This window comes from Scyliorhinus canicula, chromosome 15 (assembly GCF_902713615.1).
Source record: "Scyliorhinus canicula chromosome 15, sScyCan1.1, whole genome shotgun sequence".
NCBI lineage: Eukaryota > Metazoa > Chordata > Chondrichthyes > Carcharhiniformes > Scyliorhinidae > Scyliorhinus > Scyliorhinus canicula.
In genome coordinates this window covers 54,635,416-54,656,178 of record NC_052160.1, presented here as the reverse complement: position 1 = coordinate 54,656,178, position 20,763 = coordinate 54,635,416, and the positions used below count along the sequence as shown (strand labels likewise).

Below are 20,763 nucleotides of genomic sequence, written 5' to 3'. Positions count from 1 at the left end.
GCCCCTGCCCTGCTTGGGAGGTTACTCCAAAATTGAATACTGTATTCTCATTCTCCCTGGTATTTATTATAAATGCTACTTTCAGTAATTCCCATCCGTAAACTCTACATTCGCATTTATGGTATATTTGAAGTGTTATTTCATTGGTGTTGGCACAACTGTCGGTTGCTATTCCACTGAAGGGCCCTCGCCTTCATCACACCTTTGTGACTGATACTGCAATGACTTTACCATTCGCACACTCAGATTTTTACTGCTTCCAGGATTTTCTGTGCCAAATTGTGATGCCTTGTCAGCTCACTTTAAACTTTCAGAAGGTTAAACATACACAGCCAAACTTACTTTGTATCTTGGTAATTAAACTCGAACATACACATGTAAATTAAGGTACAATTATTTTACAAAACATTTAGAATTTAATAAAATTTTAGAGTCCTACACCCTTTTCATTTCCCTCCAATTTAGGAAAGGATTTATTTTCTGGACCTTTTAATATATTTTATTAAATATAATTATGCATTAAACTACAAGCCTCAAGTCACGTAAACAAGTGTTCATTGATAGTTCCCATATAAGTAAACAGCATGGCGACTGTGACGAATGTAGCAAGAGATTGCTGCCATCTACATCCCAAACTTGTTTGGCCGACTTCCTCCGTTAGTAATTATTCTGGAGGCGTGCTTAGTCAACTAACTTTGAAGTTGATGACCTGGAAACATTGCTTTCAACCCATTGGCCAAATTACAAATCATAATCAAAGAAAGTCAAATGCGATTTGGGCCTCCTCTTAATTACTTTACTTATAGTGATTTCATCTGCTACGCAAAAGATTCCTCTGCGGCTACAGGAATGTTCCAGTTCAAAGTGTTGTTGCAAAGCCGGTAAACTGTGGATACGCTTGCTTTCCTTTTCATGTACAGGCGGAGCTTGTCCCGGAATGTTTCCCCAAGAAAGCTGTAAATAATGGGATTCAGACAACTATTAGAAAAAGCCGCCAGGTTAACAATATGACGTGTCAGTGGATAATAGTGCCCCATTGATTCCTTGAGGGAAACTGATGACTCCTTTGTGCCTTGCAGTAGCTGAAGGCTGATGAAAACATTTTCAGGTAACCAACAAATGAAGAAAACCAGAACAACCACAACGATCATGCGAAGGGCCTTCTGACGCCTTGGCCAAAGACGGTTGTGCTTCTGGGCGTTTGTGAGAATCCGTACAATCAGCGAGTAGCAGAGTCCAATGATGAAAAAAGGGATGACAAACCCGAGAGTGACTTCCAACCATTGGATCTCTGTGACATCTGCAAAGCAAAAGTGAACTTCCCCCGTGTGGTGGGCCTGGACCACGGCAAAGGGCATCATTGCAGCCAGGATGGATGTCAGCCAGATCAGGCCACAGCTCCATTTTGCATGCCGTAGAGTTCGGAGTGTGCCAGAGTTCATTGATTGTGCCAGAGCAAGGTAGCGGTCAAAGCTCATCCAAGTGAGAAAGAAGATGCTGCTGTACATGTTGATCTGTAGGAAGAGAGACATGAAGGTGCACAGAATGGCTATGTCATAGTACTTGTCGTTGAGGTTGAAGACCTCAATGAGGGAATCTGCTACAAGTATCAGATCAGCTACAGCAAGGTTAACAAAGTAGAGGTCAGGGATCGTCATTTTCTTATGATCGTTCAAGTTTACAACCAGGATTAACCCATTCCCAATAAAGCCTATAGGAAATAGAAAAACAGTATACAAGCAAGATAGAAAGAGGCTGATGTTATAAAAATGGCTATCCCTTTGATTTTCAGTGACCTGGCCACAGTGTAAGGTTTCATTACAGAAACTGGATTCATTCAGTTCACTTTCATTGGAAAATAGTAATATTCGTGAGACTAGGTGCACTTCCATCGTCAAAGACCGTGATGAATTTTCAAAGATTATATATCGAATGATCTATAAATAGTGCTTTGGTGTTTTAAGTATTTACATTTGTCTGTATTCATGCATTCAGTCAATTTGTCCCAAGTTATCTAAAGTGCATCTGCCATGCTTTATAGTAGCATGCTTTATCTGCAGTTTGGAGAATCCAATGGGACACAGACTTGGTCCCTGCAATTACATTGTGGTTCTGGTCAGTACATGTGGTTTTACTCATCTCTAGTTCAAAGTGCCTCTCCCTGGCCTTCATTCAGATGTGTTTACCAGTTTGTCGATGCTTGTTGTGGGCAATTGAGACCTTGACACTGGAAAGCTCTGTGTGCCTGTTTGTCCGGCGGTTGCTTCTCTACCGTTTGGCTGTTGATTACAGTTCTTAATAGGCCAGATATCTACACGTGCCTATAATGGTCGGTTCCAATAGCAGGCAATGGTATTTTGGTCATGCATTGCGGTGACGAGTGACGACTGAATCTCATTTATTTGGTGACTTCCTTGGAAGAGTTGAAACCTTTCCCCTCTGCGGTTTATTGGCGGTCAGTTGATAACTGGCTATAAAATCCAATGTGAGCATTGAATCCAAATCAGCATCCTGCAGTTAATGGAAAGGTGGGGGAAGAGGTGGGAGACAAAAGTAAATATGGATCAACATTTCGTGTGCACACAACAGTACAATTCCTCATCTAAATGTAATACTGCAATGTGGAGTTGGATGACGCATTCATCTAGACACCTGGTAAAAACATTCTGTCCAATTGTATTAGCAAATTGTATGAATGATAATGTACCATTTTATGCTCTGTACATTCATGAGAAACAAAATTCAGAGGCTGTGATGTGTTTAAAAAAGGAATTTCAAGCAAGTATGAACCTAATGCTGAAATATGCTGATGGATCTCCAACAATAAGAAAAAAAACTGCATGCATATAACTGGTGTTGCGTATAACTTGGAATTGTTATGTAAAGAAAGAAAGTTAATCAATGCTTACTGTAAATGCCAGTTTGATAAAAGGGTAACTTCTTTCTGTTTAGTACTTCAGCTGTAGTGTAATCTCTTAACATACACAATAATGTTAACGCTAATGCTGTGTTGGAAGCATCATTGTAGCACAATTATGTTTGCATCTGTCATTTGTGTGAAAGACTCTTCATACTGAAGGAGGATTTCAGTACAGAGCTGAAAATTAGCCTTTTGAAACTGGGAGTTTTCTTTTCAGCTGAGCACCATTGTGAATACTCTTGTGACATTGCTCCACATGCTGAGTGCTAATAGTGTGGAGAGAGAGATTATCATCAGCCTTCTGTTATCATGTCATGCTGCACTGCATTATTCATGTGGTGCTTTACATTGGGAAAAATTATTTCCTCGATTTTCCATCAGTTCTATTCCTTGAGAAGGAGCAGCTTTTTCTTTCAGCATTGCACGATAGAAGTGAGAGTTGTCCATTATGGTGCAATTTCTGGTAAATTCAGACAGCATGGAGTTATTTTTGGTACAGGGCTATCAATATACCACAAAGTTATGACAATGCAGCTGATGATGTGCAGCAATGTATAGCTTAAAAAAGACAAGCCATATATTAACACATTTGAGCTTCCTGTCATAAGCAGTGGAATGTTTAATACTAATTCAAATAGGAAGTAAAGGTGCAAAGTATGGGGGTTGTCTTTTTTTAAAAAAAGGTGTTGTGCTTGCGCATAGTAATTGCATCACTTGTAAAAATGCCATGACGGCCGTAAAGGATTTGCTGCAGGAGTTCATATGGCCTGTATCAACTGGAGAATTTGACAAATGGGACTGAGAAGCTGGAGGTTTTCCTGGGCAGTTAAGACTGGCATGTATGGTCTGCGTTAGAGAGGAGTTTCCTCAGGATTGCACGGCACAGATTGATAGTAACATCATCCAAGTTCTTCAACACTTTTTGTGGGGAAAAAAAACTTTTGTTTAATTTTTGGCCCTTGTGTCAATCCACGTTGCAAATTCTACAAAATTGTTTCTTTTAAGAGAAAGTCTCATTTTTTAAATGTACTTAGGAGTTCTAATGAGCAAAGAACTCAACTTACACAAGTGAGCTTCAGAGTTTTATTTTAAATATTTGTTTTTCTGACCGCCATTAAATGGTATTTTCCTCTGCTTTTCTAAGTTGTGTTTTATTGCACATTTTTAATCGATGGGCAGTGGATTTACCAAGCACACTGTTGTCAATGGGATTTCCCGGTGACTGCATCCCTCGCTGCCGGGAAACCCCTGTGCCGGCGTGGGACCGGAATATTCCACTAGCGTGAACAGCTAGTAGATCGCGCCCAGTATTTCATAGAATTTCATAGAATTTACAGTGCAGAAGGAGGCCATTCGGCCCATCGAGTCTGCACCGGCTCTTGGAAAGAGCAACCTACCCAGGCCTACACCTCTACCCTATCCCCATAACCCAGCAACCCCACCCAACACTAAGGGCAATTTTGGACACTAAGGGCAATTTAGCATGGCCAGTCCGCCTAACCGGCACATCTTTGGACTGTGGGAGGAAACCGGAGCACCCGGAGGAAACCCATGCACACATGGAGAGAACGTGCAGACTCCGCACAGAGAGTGACCCAAGCCGGGAATCGAACCTGGGACCCTGGAGCTGTGAAGCAATTGTGCTAACCACATTGTGCTGCCCCCACAATGCTACCGTGCTGCCCCCACAATGCTACCGTGCTGCCCAAGTAGTTCTTATTAGTGTGGAAGCTTTATTTATCAACTTTATGAAGAGTCACCAAGTGGGGGTTTAAACATAGAACATACAGTGCAGAAGGAGGCCATTCAGCCCATCGAGTGTGCACCGACCCACTTAAACCCTCACTTCCACCCTATCCCCGTAACCCAATAACCCCTCCTAACCTTTTTTTGGTCACTAAGGGCAATTTATCATGGCCAATCCACCTCACCTTTCACGTCTTTTGGACTGTGGGAGGAAACCAGAGCACCTGGAGGAAACTCACGCAGACATGGGGAGAACATGCAGACTCCACGCAGACAGTGACCCAGCGGGGAATCGAACCTGGGACCCTGGTGCTGTGAAGCCGCAGTGCTAATCACTTGTGCTACCGTGCTGCCCTACATGCAATTCCTTTACATGAACACGTATAAACACATGAACAAGGAGCAGGAGTAGGTCATTCAGCCCCTCGAACATGCTTGCAATTTAAATAAGATTATGGCTGACCTGATAGCAACTCAAATCTACATCCCGCCTATCTCCGATAACCTATCACCCCAATACCCAGAATCTATCCACCTCAGCCTTAAAAATATTCAAAAAATCTGCTTCCACCACCCTTTCAGGAAGGGAGGTCCAAAGACCCACTACACTGTGAGTGAAAGATGTTTTGCCTCATCTCAGTTTTAAATGGATGGCCCATTATGTGTAAACAGTAACCCCCTAGTTTTCGATTCTTCCACAAGAGGAAACATCCTCTCCACATCCACCCTCTCAAGACTCCTCAGGATCTTGTATGTTTCAATCAAGTCGCCTCTTTTTCTTCTCAACTCCAGTGTGTGCAACCGTTTCCTGTCCAGAATTACCTCATAAAACAACCCACTCATTCCAGGTATTAGCCTGGTAAACCTTCTCTGAACTGTTTCCAATGCATTTCCGTCTTTCCTTACATAAGGCGACCAAGACTGTACACGGTGCTCCAAATGTGGTCTCACGAGTGCTTTGTACAACGGAAGCATAACCTCCCTACTTTTGTATTCAAATTCTCTCTTAATGCATTCTTGTATTTTGTGAAAGTAATGTAGTCACGATTTTATAACTGTTGCACGGTACCCCTCCTTATTTCTATAATGTCCTCTAACCCTACAAACTTCTGAGACCTCGGCCTTTCTTCAGTTCTGACCTTGTGTGCATCCCCATCTTCCTGCACAACCAATGGTAGGTCATGCTTTCAGTTATCTAAGCCTCAACCTCTGGAATTTCTTCTGCACACACTTCTTGTGCTCACTAAGTGACCTAGTCATCACAGATAGAAATTTGTTTCTTGCAAGAATCTAATACTTGTGAAAATTGAGTGCCCCGGCAGAGAATAATTGATCTCAATTTGTTCAGTTAATTCATCTTTGAATTAATCATTTTACTTCAGTTCATTTTTAGTCCTAGAACTCACTGCATGAGAGGGCAAAAGGATCAGATGCAGTTCCCTTTCTTTTTTTAAAATATTTTTATTCTCCATTTTCACATTTTCCTTCAAAATTTACACCCCCCCCCCTCCCCCCAACAAGCAGTAAACGGTGATAAATACAAAGTCAATACCCTTAACATCAACAACGATCCCATCCTCCCACCACCCCAACCAACGGCCCACCTGTCAATATAAGCATCAAATACAGCAAACCCTCCCACGGTGGAAAAACAAACCAAGGAGAAAAAGAAAAGGGAGTCCGGAATCGCCCATGGTGACCATTAACCTATAGAGTTCTCCCCTCCCCCCAACACTCGATGCCATCCAGCCTCCGAAAGAGCATCGTAAATGACACCCAAGAGTTGTAAACTGCCCCCCCTCCCCAACTCCTCCCGTCCACTTCCTCTTGTAAAACTCCCCCCCCAACCTCGGTTCCTTCCCCCCAACTTTCCACCCCGGCTAGACTCATCGGACCCTGTTCTGCCAGCTCCGATGGCCACAGCCCCTCCCCCCACCTCACCCCCGTTCACTGGCCGGCTTACACCGGCCAGCATGGAGGCTTCCGTCCGGGTTTCTTTCCCTGTTGCTCGTCCCTAGGAAAACCCAGAAGCCCCTTTAGCACACAAACCCCGCATACACACCCACACCCCAAAGAACCCTCATTACGACTGAAAGTCCCATTTCTTCCCTTGTCCAATTATACACAACGTTGGCTCCTGTAGCCCATACACCAGCACGCAGTGAAACAAAAAAGAAAAAATATAGTCATGAGGCTATATCGGTACATGACCATTTCTCAATTCTGCCACAGTCCTTCTGCCTTTGCAAACTCCTCCACTGTTTCCGCCGTCCCAAAATAAAAGTCCTTGAACTTGTAGGTCCCCCTCAGCTTCGCTGGATATACAATGCCGCACTGCACCTTGCTAGTGTACAGTGCCCTCTTCACCCAGTTGAAGCCAGCTCCACTGTAAACTCCTGGTATACACGTATACCAGCTTCAGCCCACTGCACCACCAGCTTCTGCTTAGCCCAGCACAGGACCTTCTCCTTTATACTGTACCTACGGAAGCACAAAATCACGACTCTTGGCGGCTCACCTGCCTTTGTACAGGCCTCTACGACCAATGAGCCTGATCCAGTTCATATCGGAAGGGATCCTCCCCCTCCCCCAATAGTTTCGCCAACATCGGGGCAAAATACTCAGTCGGCCTCAGTCCTTCCACCCCTTCGGGCAGCCCCACAATCCTCAAATTCTGTGGCCTGGATCTGTTTTCCAGGTCTTCCATTTTGCCTCGCAGATCCTTGTTGATCTCCATCACCTTCCGCATCTCCTTCCCCATCGAGGTAAGTTGATCACTGTGCTGCAATAATGTCTCTTCCACTTCCTTCAGCACCTCACCTTGCTCCCGCACCTCCGCCACTGTGCTCGCTACCGCCGCCCTCACCGGGGTAATCGCCTCCTCCACCAGCACTTTCAAAACCGCCCCATCTCCTTCCTCATCGTCTCCATATGTTTTGTGAACTGCCTTTTGAATTCCATGGCCGTCACCGTAGTTATTTCTTCAGCCGTAAGCAATGTGGCCTCCCCTGGTGCTCCAGCCTCCATTTTCTTTACCGACCCCGCGGTGACCTTTCCACTCCCCGACGGAATTTCAGCTGCTTTTTTCCCGGCCGTTTTTTAACTGATCCCCGACATATCCCTTCCCTGTGCTTTCCCCCGACTTTTGCTGCCTTCGCTGCCCCTAGGACAATGCCGTTCCCGAACGGGAGCCCCCCAATGCGCAGCTGCCTCCCGCCCGCCGTCACCGGAAGTCTCGCAGTTGCCTTTCAAAGGGAATTTTGGACATGTGCTTAAAAAGGAAAAAAAAAACAAGGCTATAGGAGAGCCGTGAATTAATTGGATGTCTGTTTCCAAGAATCAGTGCAGCTATGATAGGCTGAATGCCCTTTATTTGTGCTGTTTCACTCCATGATCAAGATGATGATGAATTTATATGTTACCACATTTTAGGGGCTGTTCCCTTAGCTGCATTCCACTGCACTTCAATGTTTTCCTATTGAAATATTTATCCACTTTTTAAATCTATTGAAGATTGCGATACCAACATGGTTTCTATTTTAAACCCAAGCATGGAAAATTTCTCCTGACTTCTCACTTTGTTCTTTTGAGTGATCTTAACTCGATGGACTCCAGTTGTTAATTACCGATGAAAATTGTTTAATTTACCCGATTGGAGCTCTTTCTAATTTTGAAGACCCCTACCAGATCTTAACCCTTTGCTTGACTGAAGAGAGTGGTGAGCTAGAGGGGTATCTCACACCTTTTGACTTGTACTCTAGCCAGGGAGATGAGCCATCATGAGGGCAGGGGTTCAAGAAGAAGAAAATGACCAAGTATGCAAACGGTAAATAGATTACTGTCTTTGGGCAATGAGAAAAGGGAAATGGTGATTTACATCACTGACAATAGCCATTTGCCATTTGGAAAATGAATCCTAGTCTATATAAAATAACGGTGACTTTATGAGGCTTGGGCCACATTTGTATATTTTTACCAAACAACATCACAAGTTCTGATCAGAACTGAGATAATTAGGTCATGTTCCCTCTTCTCACCCATCGCCCCTTGGTGTAAGTAACTGGGATTGATTTCACCAGCACTTTGTATTGTTGTTATTCTCTACACTGCATTTGCTGGAGAATTTATCCTCTTGTGTAAGCCCTGCCAATTCATTGGCAGGTACAGCTGTATCAACTGTTAATAGGATCTAAGCTGGTTGGTGAAGCTCAAAAGAAGACACGGAGCTTTTCTTTATTGAGAAGAGTTTATTAACCTGCTCAGCCTCAATACTTCTCCCACTCGACCCAGTGTCCCAGCAGTCCCCTATTTATGTGTTCAAAGACAATTAATACCATCACCTTTTCCTCTTAAAGTTAACAACGTAATTGACATGACATCAGTAAATCTTAACAATGCAATTGACAAGATAGTAACATTGATACTGTTGGCATAAAACACAAAGATGCTAATATTCTTTGATGCAGGTTGTGATGCATATATATATATATTTTCTAAAATATAAATTTAGAATGCCCAATTATTTTTTTCCAATTAAGGGACAATTTAGCATGGTCAATCCACCTACCCTGCACATCTTTGGGCTGTGAGGTTGAGACCCACGCAGTCACTGGGAGAATGTGCAAATTCTACATGGAAAGTGACCCGGGGCCGGGATCGAACCTGTGAGGCAGCAATGCTAACCACTGCACCACCATGCTGCCCCTGTGCTGAATATATTGAGTATGAATGTGCTGTGCATTGGATTCGTAACAGGATATTTGGAAACTAAAAATAAAATCATTTGTAGGATACGGATTTCGTTGTCAAAGCCAACATTTATTGCCCATCTTAATTGCTCTTGAGCGTGCAACTTATTGAACTATTGCAGTCTGTGTCGTTAAGGTACATCTTTAAAAATTCATTTATGGGATGTGTGCTGGGCCAGCATTTATTGCCCATCCCTAACTGCCCTCCATTCCGGCGGGCATTTGAGAGTTATTCACATTGCTGTGGATCTGGAGTCACATGTAGGCCAGACTAGGTAAGGATGTCAGATTTTCTTCCTTAAATGGAAGAAAACCAGATGGGTTTTTATGACAATCGACAATTGTTTCATGGTCCTTATTAGACTTTTAATTCCACCAGATTTTTGTTGAATTCAAATTTCACCATACGCCGAGGTGGAGTTTGAACCTGGGCCCCAGATCTCTGACAATACTACAGTACTATGCCACCGCCTCCCCACTTTTCACTGTACTATTTACCATTCAAAAGATGCATTCCCCATTTAAAAAAAATTTAGAATACCCAATTATATTTTTTCCAATTAAGGGGCAATTTAGCGTGGCCAATCCACCTACGCTGCACATCTTTTTGGGTTGTTGAGGTGAGACCCACACAGACACGGGGAGAATGTGCAAACTCCACACGGACAGCAACCCGGATCCTCGCCGCCATGAGGCCCTCATTCCCCACTTTAGCTATGAGACCATGGAGGAGCGCAGACTACGTAATAATAATCTTCAGAACATCGAACATCCAGTGCAGAAGGAGGCCATTCGGCCTACCGAGTCGGCACCAACCCACTTAAGCCCTCACTTCAACCCTATCGCCGTAATCCAATAACCCTTCCTAACCTTTTTGGACACTAAGAGCAATTTAGCATGGCCAATCCACCTAACCTGTACGCCTTTCGACTGTGGGAGGAAACCGGAGCACCCGGAGGAAACCCACGCACACACGGGGAGAACGTGCAAACTCCACACAGACAGTGACCCAATGGGGAATTGAACCTGTGACCCTGGCGCTGTGAAGCCACTGTCCTACCGTGCTGCCCTTAGGCTTACATTAGCACTGCAATGAATTTACTGTGAAAATCCCCGAGTCACCACACTCTGGCGCCTGTTCGGGTACACTAAGCGAGAATACAGAATGTCCAATTCACCTAACAAGCACAACTTTCGGGATTTGTGAGAGGAAACCGACGCAGACACGGGGAGAATGTGCAAACTCCGCACAAACAGTACCCCAAGCGGGAATCGAACGTGGGACCCTGGTGCTGTGAAGCAACAGTGCTAACCAGTGTGCTTCCGTGCCGCCCACGTAATATGATATAAGAAATTAAGATGTGTACTCTCATAATAATAACAGCAATGTGTGGTGCACTCTCACAAACAGAAGCAGCATGCTTGCTGGACAAATCATTAATAATTTCAGGCTTTTTAGGTATTTCCTTTCCTACAAATGTGAAATCTTGATATGATGCCTTTAATAAAACTTGTTACCCGTCATGAAGATAACTTGGTTTCAAGAGGTTTCTTATTTTGAAATAAATAGATGGAACAGACAGCTCCTAAAGAAGGAAGGATTTACATATATGTCATGACGTCCATGACTGTGGATTCTCACAAACTGTTGAGACACCTGGAGAATTCCCACACTCTTCAAAATAATGCTGTCAAAGCTTTCATATCCACTTAAGGGAGCAGACTCAACCGGAAAATGGCACTTCTGACAGTGCAACACTCCCTCAGCATCTCAGTGAGGTGTCAGCTTGGATTAACTTGCTCAAGTCGCTGGAGTGGGACATGAACCCATGACTTTCTGACTCACGTGTGAGTCTGTGGCCTGAAGTCTGCCAATTGGTGCATGAAAGCAAATTGGCAGGCGGATACTTTGGTCCCAACTTTGACCTGAGGCCTGCGTGCAGAAGCTATTATGGTTCTCTCACCAGGAAAATATTTCCACTTTTGGGAGAGTTGACATCTTGGGCTGTTAAGTATAGAATAGTCACCAATAAATCCAACGGTAAGTTCAGGAGAATTACCTTTACGCAGTGAGAATGTTATATAGATACTTGCGTATTAATCATCATAGTTTGCTTGCAAAATTCAGATCAGTGAGTGCAGGTTAGGAAAGGAAGATTAATGGACCACATGAAAATTACCTAGCGTGATAATGTCAAGCTTTGCAGCATGATGGTACTTGGGATTGGAAGTGCGACTTTGCAATATTTTCTTCATCCGCTTTATCCATACAGTAGTAATCTCTTTCATATCAGAAGTCTGCCACCTCGCTGTACAGTACTAAATTTAAATAAGGTAAAAAGAAAGGATTGCTCCTTTTATTCTGTCTTTCACGATTGTGCAAAACTCTTCACAGTGGGTTAGTACTTTTCTAATGTAGTCACTGTTGTAATGTGGGAAATACAGACGTCGATTTTCACACAGCAAGTCCCACAAACATTAGTGGCCACATAATCTGTTTTGTGGCCAGGAAAAGAGGAGTGCTTTTAAAATGGGATGGGCGTTGGGGTGGGGGACAACTTTACATCACACAGCCGCTGTTTTCAAGCTTTTTTTCAGTCTGCCCGTTTGAACCAGGATACTCTGAGATGATTAGAAAAATAAATGATGAGGTTAACTTTGTTTGATATGCTTGATAAACTGGGTTTCTCCTCCATCCCCTTGAATCACAGCCATGACTCACAGGGCAGCTCTGAGGTGGAGGTTGTGGATTCAAGTCCCTGTTCAGAGACTTCAGCGCACAATCTAAGCTATCATACCATTACAGGGGCGAAATTCTCCGACCCCCCGCAGGGTCGGAGAATTGCCCGGGGCCGCCGAAAATCCCGCCCCTGCCGTGGCAGAAATTCTCCGCCACCCGGGAATTGGCGGGGGCGGGAATCGCGCCGCGGCGAGCCCCCTGCGGCGATTCTCCGGCCCGCGATGGGCCGAAGTCCCGCCGCTGGGAGGCCTCTCCCGCCGCCGAGGTTTGAACCACCTCTGGTGGCGGCGGGTTCGGCGGCGCGAAAGGGCCCCCGGGGTTCTGGGGGGGGGGGGGCGCGGGGCGATCGGAGGGCCTGCGATAGGGGCCCACCGATCGGCGGGCAGGCCAGTGCCGTGGGGGCACTCTTTCTCTTCCGCTGCCGCCACAGCCTACACCATGGCGGAGGCGGAAGAGAATCCCCCAGCGCGCATGCGCGAACCGGCGAAGGCCTTTCGGCCAGCCCCGGCAGCGGGCGTCAAAGGCCGTTGGTGCCGGTTTTGCCGGCAGTCGGCGTGGTGCCAACCGCTCCGGCGCGGGCCTAGCCCCCAAAGGTGCGGAGAATTCCGCACCTTTGGGGAGGCCTGACGCCGGAGTGGTTGGCGCCACTCCGCTACGCTGGGACCCCCCGCCCCGCCGGGTAGGGGAGAATCCCGCCCCAGGACTGAGGCAAAGCTGCATTGTCGGAGGTGCCTCTTTCAGATGGGATGCTAAACTTGAGATACCATCTGCCCTCTTGAGTGAACATGAAAGATTTCATGGTTCCCTCCTGTATCCTGGACAATATTTATCCCTTGACCAACACCACTGAAAAGTGATAATCTGGCCATTTATTGTGTTGCTGTTTGTTGGAGCTTGCTGTGTGTACATTGACTGACACACTCTCTAAATTACAAAAGTATTCAATGGCCGTTGGGGGCGTTCTGAGGCCGTATGTAAATGCGAGCTGTTTCTTTCTGGAGCACTCTGACCAGTTCGAGCACCATTGCCTGGCTGAGTTCAAGGGTCAGGATCAGATCTGGAATCTTCCCAGTGTGTATAGTCACTGGGGAGCTATTCTCGGCCTATGTATACCTGATTTTCATCAAACGCTTGGCTGCTTTGTAAACTTCCACACAGATGGGGCTGGTATAGCACAGTGGGTTAAACAGCTGGCTTGTAATGCAGAACAAGGCCAGCTGCGGCGGTTCAATTCCTGTACCAGTCTCCCCGAACAGGCGCCGGAATGTGGCGACTAGGGGCTTTTCACAGTAACTTCATTGAAGCCTACTTGTGACAATAAGCGATTATTATTAGTACATCAAATCAATATGTGCTTGTTCTGAAAAACATCAAATTGCTATTTTAACAAATTGTAACGGCGCCTTCTTTTATAGTTTATAATCCCAGTCCAACAGAAATTGTAATGATTTTTTAAACACTTAACATTCTCTGGTGATCCTAATGCTTCCATCAATTTGAAGCACGTCAGTACTGGAGAAATAAATCACTTATTTAAGTTCTTGTTTTACACTTTGAGTACCCAATCAGCATGGAGCACTCCTAGACCAGGTCTAATTAAACAATTGGAAATCTTATTTGATGTTGCACCAATATTTTATCTCAGTCTAATTGTACATTAGTGGGTTCCCGTCCACGAGTGACTGGTTTGAGCCATTTCCCAACTCATTTAATTTCGCAGCAAGTAGAACAACACATTTATCTCATCAATTCAAATCCAATTTATCCTGGACTATCGGAGCTGAAAGGACAGGCAGTGCTTTACTCACGTGTGCCATGCATTTCCCAAATTTTGATTCTACGAAGTGACCGTAATTTCGGGAAGAGACATCCGTGTTTATTTTAATGGCCTCGCGGCCTCCCCCAGCCCTCCTCCCCCAATCACCCTCCAGCCCAGGGCCATGGAGGTTAACTGCAGCAGCTCGACTGTCACTCTGGCTGAGAGTTACTGAGTCAGTGTATACCAGTGGTGGTACAACTGTCCTGGTATCACATCTGTTGCTGTGCACACACAAGCACGCACGCACAAATTATAATTGTTGGAAGTTGAATTGAAACATATTTCAAATAAGATTATAGGTCAGATAGTCTTAATGCTGTGGGATGTTTCTTTCCTTAAATACTACTTTGGTGTGAATGGAGGTGCATACTGTGTAACACGGCTTCTTTATAAAATTGTAAATGTTTAAAGAAAGAAACCTTGTGCATTTGCCAAGACCAGGTAATTGTTAATTACATTTAAGTGTACCGAAACAGAATCCTGGAATAGATGGTGTGGGGGAAGGTAGGATCAGGTTATTGAGTTTGATGACCAGCCAATTTCATAATGAATGGTGGGGCAGATTCGAAGGGCTGAATGGCCTCGTCCTGCTCCTATTTTCTTTGTTTCTATGTCTCCATGATTGAAAGATTTATGTGTCCTTGCCTATTTACAAATCAATGCAAAGTGCTTTTGTAATAAAAACCAAATGCTGTGGATGCTGGAGATCTGAAATAAAAACAATGCTAGAAAACAAATCAGCACTGGCAGCAACTGTGGAGAGAGAAACCGAGTTTCAAGTCCAATATGACTCTTCTTTGGTTATGCTTTTGTGTGTTTGCGTATAACATGGCAGGATAAGTGCCTAAGAGTTTAATGAGACCTTTTCCTACAGTCTTGCTATTTACTTTTCTGGAACTAGTATGAAAACTTCTGAAATTAGAAAATATTAATAGAGTTGTGTTGCATTTATAAAGTGACAGTGACTACACCTCAAAATTAGTTTATTTGTATGTGAAGCACTATGTGATGTTCAAGGTACATTTTAAAATACAACTTTGTTCTTTTTATTATTTATTTTTTTATCTTGAACTTTTAGTGGCTTCTCTTGTGAATGGGATCTCAGTGATCCCAGCTCAATGGTTCTAGAGAATAAGTCTAATTTGGAAATGGGTTGCAGATGACCCCTTTGTGACGTATTCCTTTTTCAGATAAATTTAGAGTACCCAATTAATTTTTTTCTAATTAAGGGGCAATTTAGCATGGCAGATCACCTACACTACATATCTTTAGGTTGTGGGAGCAAAACCCACGCAAACACGGGGAGAATGTGCAAACTCCACACGGACGGTAACTCGGAGCTGGGATCGAACCTGGGACCTCGCCGCCGTGAGGCAGCAGTGCTAACCACTGCGCCACCGTGCTGCCCTATTGTACTTGTAATGAACTCCAATTGGCTTTATTAGTTGGCCAATTGGAGTATGAGCTCCCTCAATGATAGCTCATTGAGGGGGCCCATATAATCACCTGTGTAGGCTTTGTGAGCCAATCTTAAGTTGACTGGACTGCTAGCAGCACTGTTTGTAGCTGCTCCTGTAATATCGTTATTGTAAATAAATAAATATATTGTAAATAATGACGGAACTCCTGCCTCCCGTGGATTACTACAGTGGCGACGCGGATGGGATATAAAGTAAGGTAGGTAAAGTAAAGTAAGGTTAAGGGGGGGGTTGTTGGGTTATGGGTATAGGGTGGATATGTGGGTTTGAGTAGGGTGATCATGGCTCGGCACAACATTGAGGGCCGAAGGGCCTGTTCTGTGCTGTACTGTTCTATGTTCTAAAGTAGACGAGTCAGGCTTACATCCATTAGAAGACAGAGTAAGGGCAATAAAAGAAGCCCCAGCTCCTACCACGGTCCAGGACTTACGATCATTTCTAGGGTTGGTAACCTATTATGGAAAATGTATTGAAAATAGGGCGTCCATCCTAGAACCCCCCCTAGAACGGCCAATAGCCTATGCTTCGAGGACCTTGGCGATAGCTGAGAGGAAGTACGCCCAAATTGAGAAGGAAGGACTGGCGGTGATATTCGCAGTAAACAAATTTCACCAGTATCTGTACGGGCGGAAATTCACCATAGTGATGGACCATAAGCCGTAATAGGGTTATTAAAAGAAAGCAAGTCAAACCCCTGATTGCATCAGCTAGAATCCAACGCTGGGCGTTGCTACTGGCAGCGTATAGATACGTTCTGGAGCACAGACCGGGAACGCGAGCAGCACATGCAGATGCTTTGAGCAGACTTCCCCTCCCGGGCACTACGCCGCAAATACCAAAAGTAGAGGAGACAGTAATGACTCTCAATTTTTTGGACACCCTACCAGTAGACGCACAACATATTCGGTTGTGGACGCAAAAAGACCCAGTTTTAGCCAAGATGAAGCATTTACTCCTAACAGGGGAACTGGAAAGACCAGTGGAGCCCCAGATGCACCCATACTGGAGCAGAAGGGACCAAATAACCGTAGAAGACGGTATCCTATTATGGGGAGTCCGGGTAATCGTCCCAGCTCAGGGCCGTCAGGCAATCTTAACTGAGTTACATCACGGACACCCAGGGGTATCTAAAATGAAGATGCTAGCTCTAAGCTACGTTTGGTGGCCAGGTTTGGACACAGACATAGCAGCCTTGGTACGTCGGTGCCAGGAGTGCCAACAGGGGCAAAGAGTGCCACCAGCGGCACCATTGCACCCGTGGGAATGGCCAGGCAGCCCGTGAACCCGCCTGCATATTGACCACACCGGCCCTTTCATGGGCTCAATGTTTTTGGTGATAGTGGACGCCCACTCCAAATGGTTGGACGTCCACCGGGTAAACACGGCAAGCACAGCATCGACAATTGAAAAGCTCAGGGCCTCATTTGCAACACATGGACTTCCGGAGGTATTGGTGTCGGACAACGGAACGGCATTCACAAGTGGGGAATTTGGAAAATTCCTGAAGGAAAACGGAGTCCGTCACATCAAAACGGCCCCTTACCATCCAGCGACCAACGGCCTGGCAGAGAGAGCGGTCCAGACACTTAAAGCGGGACTCAAGAAGCAGCCGGCAGCATCAATAGACACAAAGCTCTCCCGCTGGCTGTTTGATTACAGGACCACACCGCATTCCACAACGGGCATACCACCAGCTGAACTCTTAATGGGAAGGCGGCTGCGAACGAGGCTGAGTCTCCTTTTCCCAAATTTAACGGGGAAAGTGGAGAAACAACAGGAGGCTCAACGCAGGGGGCATGATAATAGTCGGCAGCAGAGACATTTCCAGGTGGGGGCACCGGTTTGGGTCAAGAATTATGGGAATGGACCAACGTGGGTCAAAGGCACGGTAGAGTCCCAAACAGGGCCCATATCCTATGAGGTTTCAATAGGAGGTAAGGTGCTGAAGAAACACCTAGACCAAATAAGGGCCGCGGAACCACACCTGGAGGCAGGCGAAGCAGGACCGCCTCAAGCTGGGATAGCCCAGGCGGAAAGGATACCCACACCCCAGCCCCGAGCAATTTCTCCAGACCCCGTCATCCAGTCATCAGAGCCGGAGATGGAAACACTCGACGAGGCCGCCGCGACACCTCTCCCCGAGGAGGAGGACGAACAACTTCCAAGGAGGTCGTCAAGGAAAAGACGGGCACCTATAAGGTACACCCCGCCCACTTCGGAGAACGACCCGGCGGACGACACAGAGGTGACAGTCCCAGACATGAGGAGCAGGAAGAAGCTCAGAGGAATGCCAGCTGGCAGGAATTCCTCGGACCTTGGGGGGGGGGGGGGGGGGGGGGGGGGGGAGGGGTGTAATGAACTCCAGTTGGCTTTATTGGTTGGCCAATTGGAGTATGAGCTCCCTCAATGATAGCTCATTGAGCGGGCCCATATAATCACCTGTGTAGGCTTTGTGAGCCAGTCTCAAGTTGACTGGACTGCTAGCAGCACTGTTTGTAGCTGCTCCTGTAATATCGTTATTGTAAATAAACATTGGTGGTGACGGGACTCCTGCCTCCCGTGGATTACTACAGTACTCTTAAGAGGTTTCTTTTATGTCAAAGGCGCTGCCTTCGGAGAGCGGGCAGCATAATTAAAGACCTCTCCCATCCGGCTTACTCACTCTTCCAACTTCTTCCGTCGGGCAGGAGATACAAAAGTCTGAGAACATGCACAAACAGATTCAAAAACAGCTTCTTCTCTGCTGTTATCAGACTCCTAAATGACCCTCTTATGGACTGATCTGATTAATACTGCGCTCCTGTATGCTTCACCCGATGCCAGTGTCTATGTATTTACATTGTGTACCTTATGTTGTCCAATTATGTATTTTATTTTATTTTCATGTACTAAATGATCTGTTGAACTGCTTGCAGAAAAATACTTTTCACTGTACCTCGGTACACGCGACAATAAACAAATCCAATCCAATCCAATATAAGCATAAATTGTTAATGCGTTCTCTAAAATTAGAGTCTCGGAATACCTAAGCAACTTTTAAAATGTAGGTAATGTGTCTTATCATTTACCTTTTTAAGAATCCACTTAAAGTTTCACTTCAACTTAAACAGATAATGTGGTCTTTACCACATTGTGCACAGCAAGGTCCCACATTCAGCAATTTACCTGTTGTGTTTCCTACATTATAATAGTGACTACTCAAAAGTCCTTCAGTGGCTGTAAAGTGCTTTAGGGCGTCTTGAGATGGTAAAAAGCGCTATCTTAATGCAATTCATTCTTCCAATGGGACAAAAACAGAAAATGCTACACAATTTCAGCAGGTCTGATAGCATTTGTGGAGAGAGGACGGACCTGAAGTTTTGAGTCTGGATGACTTTGTTTTGGGGCGGTGTGATGCAGGGGAAAATAAGTTGGGAACCTGAATATCATACTCTGGCGGAGGTCAGCCAGTTTGTTTTGCATCATTTCCAGAGCAACTGCAGTGTTATTGGGAAGCCTGTTAATTCCAAGAATTGTATGTTGTGGAAGTCTGAAGCTCGAGTGTACCTTAAAACAGGCTTATTTCCAAGGCAACAAAGCACAGTCACAGACACTCACAGTTCCTCCCAGACATTCTCAATCAATTGGCTTATATACTCTGACAATGATTCCCTAATCCTTCCCCAGTTGGGGACAATTTTGCTCAATTACTAACTTAAAGCGTGCATTTCATTACAACACAAATTCAACATTAACACCGCCTATGTTATTTCAGCCACCCCTACCCTGACACTCCCTCGCTAAACCACAAAGATGGCGGTTCTGGAAAATATCCCTTTTGAGATATTGGCCAAGATACCTTGTCACACATGAGTACGGTCGACATCACACGGGCAGCACGGCGGCGCAGTGGTTAGCACTGCTGCCTCACGCTGCTGAGGACATGGGTTCGATCCCGGGTCACTGACCGTGTGGAGTTTACACATTCTCCCCATGTCTGCGTGGGTCACACTTCCACAATCCAAAGATGTGCAGGGTAGGTGGATTGGTCATGTTAAACGCCCCTTAATTGGAAAAAGAATTGGGTACTCTTTTAAAAAAAAAACATGGTGCTCACTGACCCACATTTACGTGCTCATCCCTGTGTTCAAGTATCTCCATAGCCTCACCCCAATCCATCTCTGTGACCTCCTCCAGCCCTACAACCCGCTGCAGTCTCTGCTCCCCAACGCTGACCTCCTCTACAACCCCAAGTCTAAACTCACCACTGTAGATGGCCATGCCTTCAGCTGCAATTCCCTTGCTGAACCTCCGCACCTCTGTATCTCACTCCCTTTCAAAATGCAGCTTATAACACATCTAACGCAGCCTTTGGTCTCACATTTCCTTGTGTGTCTTGCTGTCAGATTTTGTCTGATAATGCTTCGGTGAAGGGCGTATTTTACTGTGTCAAAGGTGTAAAATAGGAGTAAGCTGTCAACGACATTTACAGTGGACCAGCAAGCGTATCCCTGCTTGATAAGCTTAGCATTAAGAAGTGAATGGCTGTTACTGATGTGGTATTTAGAAAGTTTAAAACATTCAACAATGGACTGTTGTTTCCAACCATATACTGGGTGAGGAACATTACTGGCTGAACATTCATTTGGGCACAGAGTCAAAATCAGGAATCTAAAGCTAAGTGTTTTATAGTACAAGCTATATTCTGTTTGTGTAACAGGGTGTATTTTTTTTACAAAAATATTTTGTCCTGGTTTCTTGTTGATGATTCTGTTACAAGGTTCCCGCAGCATTTCAGACGGATGTTTATAACACTTATGAAGGATTCGATTTTAGAAATGTGTCGAATTCCAGCACCATAGTGTCATTTGGCTGGCCTCACCAAAACAATTTATTACAATTTTCCATGTAGGTGAAAAGGATTACAAAGTACAAAACTCTGTAGCCCAAGTCCTAAGTTGCACCAAGTTCAATTCACCCCTAGTACATTGCTACCAGTTAATCAATGCCTCAATTTTAAAATGCCTTGCTTTCAAACCCCTCCCTATCTCTCTAATCCCGTTCAGGTGTAACCCTCTGGGATATCTGCACTGCTCCAATCCCGGCCTCTGGGTCACTCCATCATTGGCGGCTGTGCCTTCGACAGCCAAGATGCTAATCTCTGGAATTCCCTTCTATGCCTTTCCCTCCTGAGATGCCTCTTAAAACCTACCTATATCACCAAGCTTTTGGCCACCTGTCCTAACATCTCCTTCTGTGACCCGGTGTCCAAAATCTGTTTGATCATTCCTCTGAAGCACCTCGGGATGTTTGGAGATGGTAGGAGCTCTGGA

At 45.2% G+C, this 20,763-nt stretch overlaps 2 protein-coding genes across 4 annotated transcripts in view; one reads left to right on the top strand and one right to left on the bottom strand.

Moving 5' to 3' along the window:
- Positions 1–20,763, top strand: part of LOC119978050 (uncharacterized protein C7orf50) — a 431,834-nt gene that overhangs the window by 97,893 nt on the left and 313,178 nt on the right. The gene's annotated exons all lie outside the window — the stretch shown is intronic.
- gper1 (G protein-coupled estrogen receptor 1) overlaps positions 484–20,763 on the bottom strand; it is a 40,300-nt gene continuing 20,020 nt past the window's right edge. Inside the window, exons 1-2 of one of the 3 annotated variants that reach the window (XM_038819383.1) lie at positions 19,696–19,822; positions 484–2,511 (exon numbers count right to left, since the gene is read on the bottom strand). In XM_038819383.1, coding sequence (XP_038675311.1) covers positions 819–1,892 — 1,074 coding nt within the window. In that variant the 5' untranslated portion in view covers positions 1,893–2,511; positions 19,696–19,822 and the 3' untranslated portion in view covers positions 484–818. Of the gene's footprint in view, positions 2,512–11,594; positions 11,727–19,695; positions 19,823–20,763 lie in introns of those variants that run through there. The other 2 variants (XM_038819384.1, XM_038819382.1) reach the window with 2 other exon arrangements.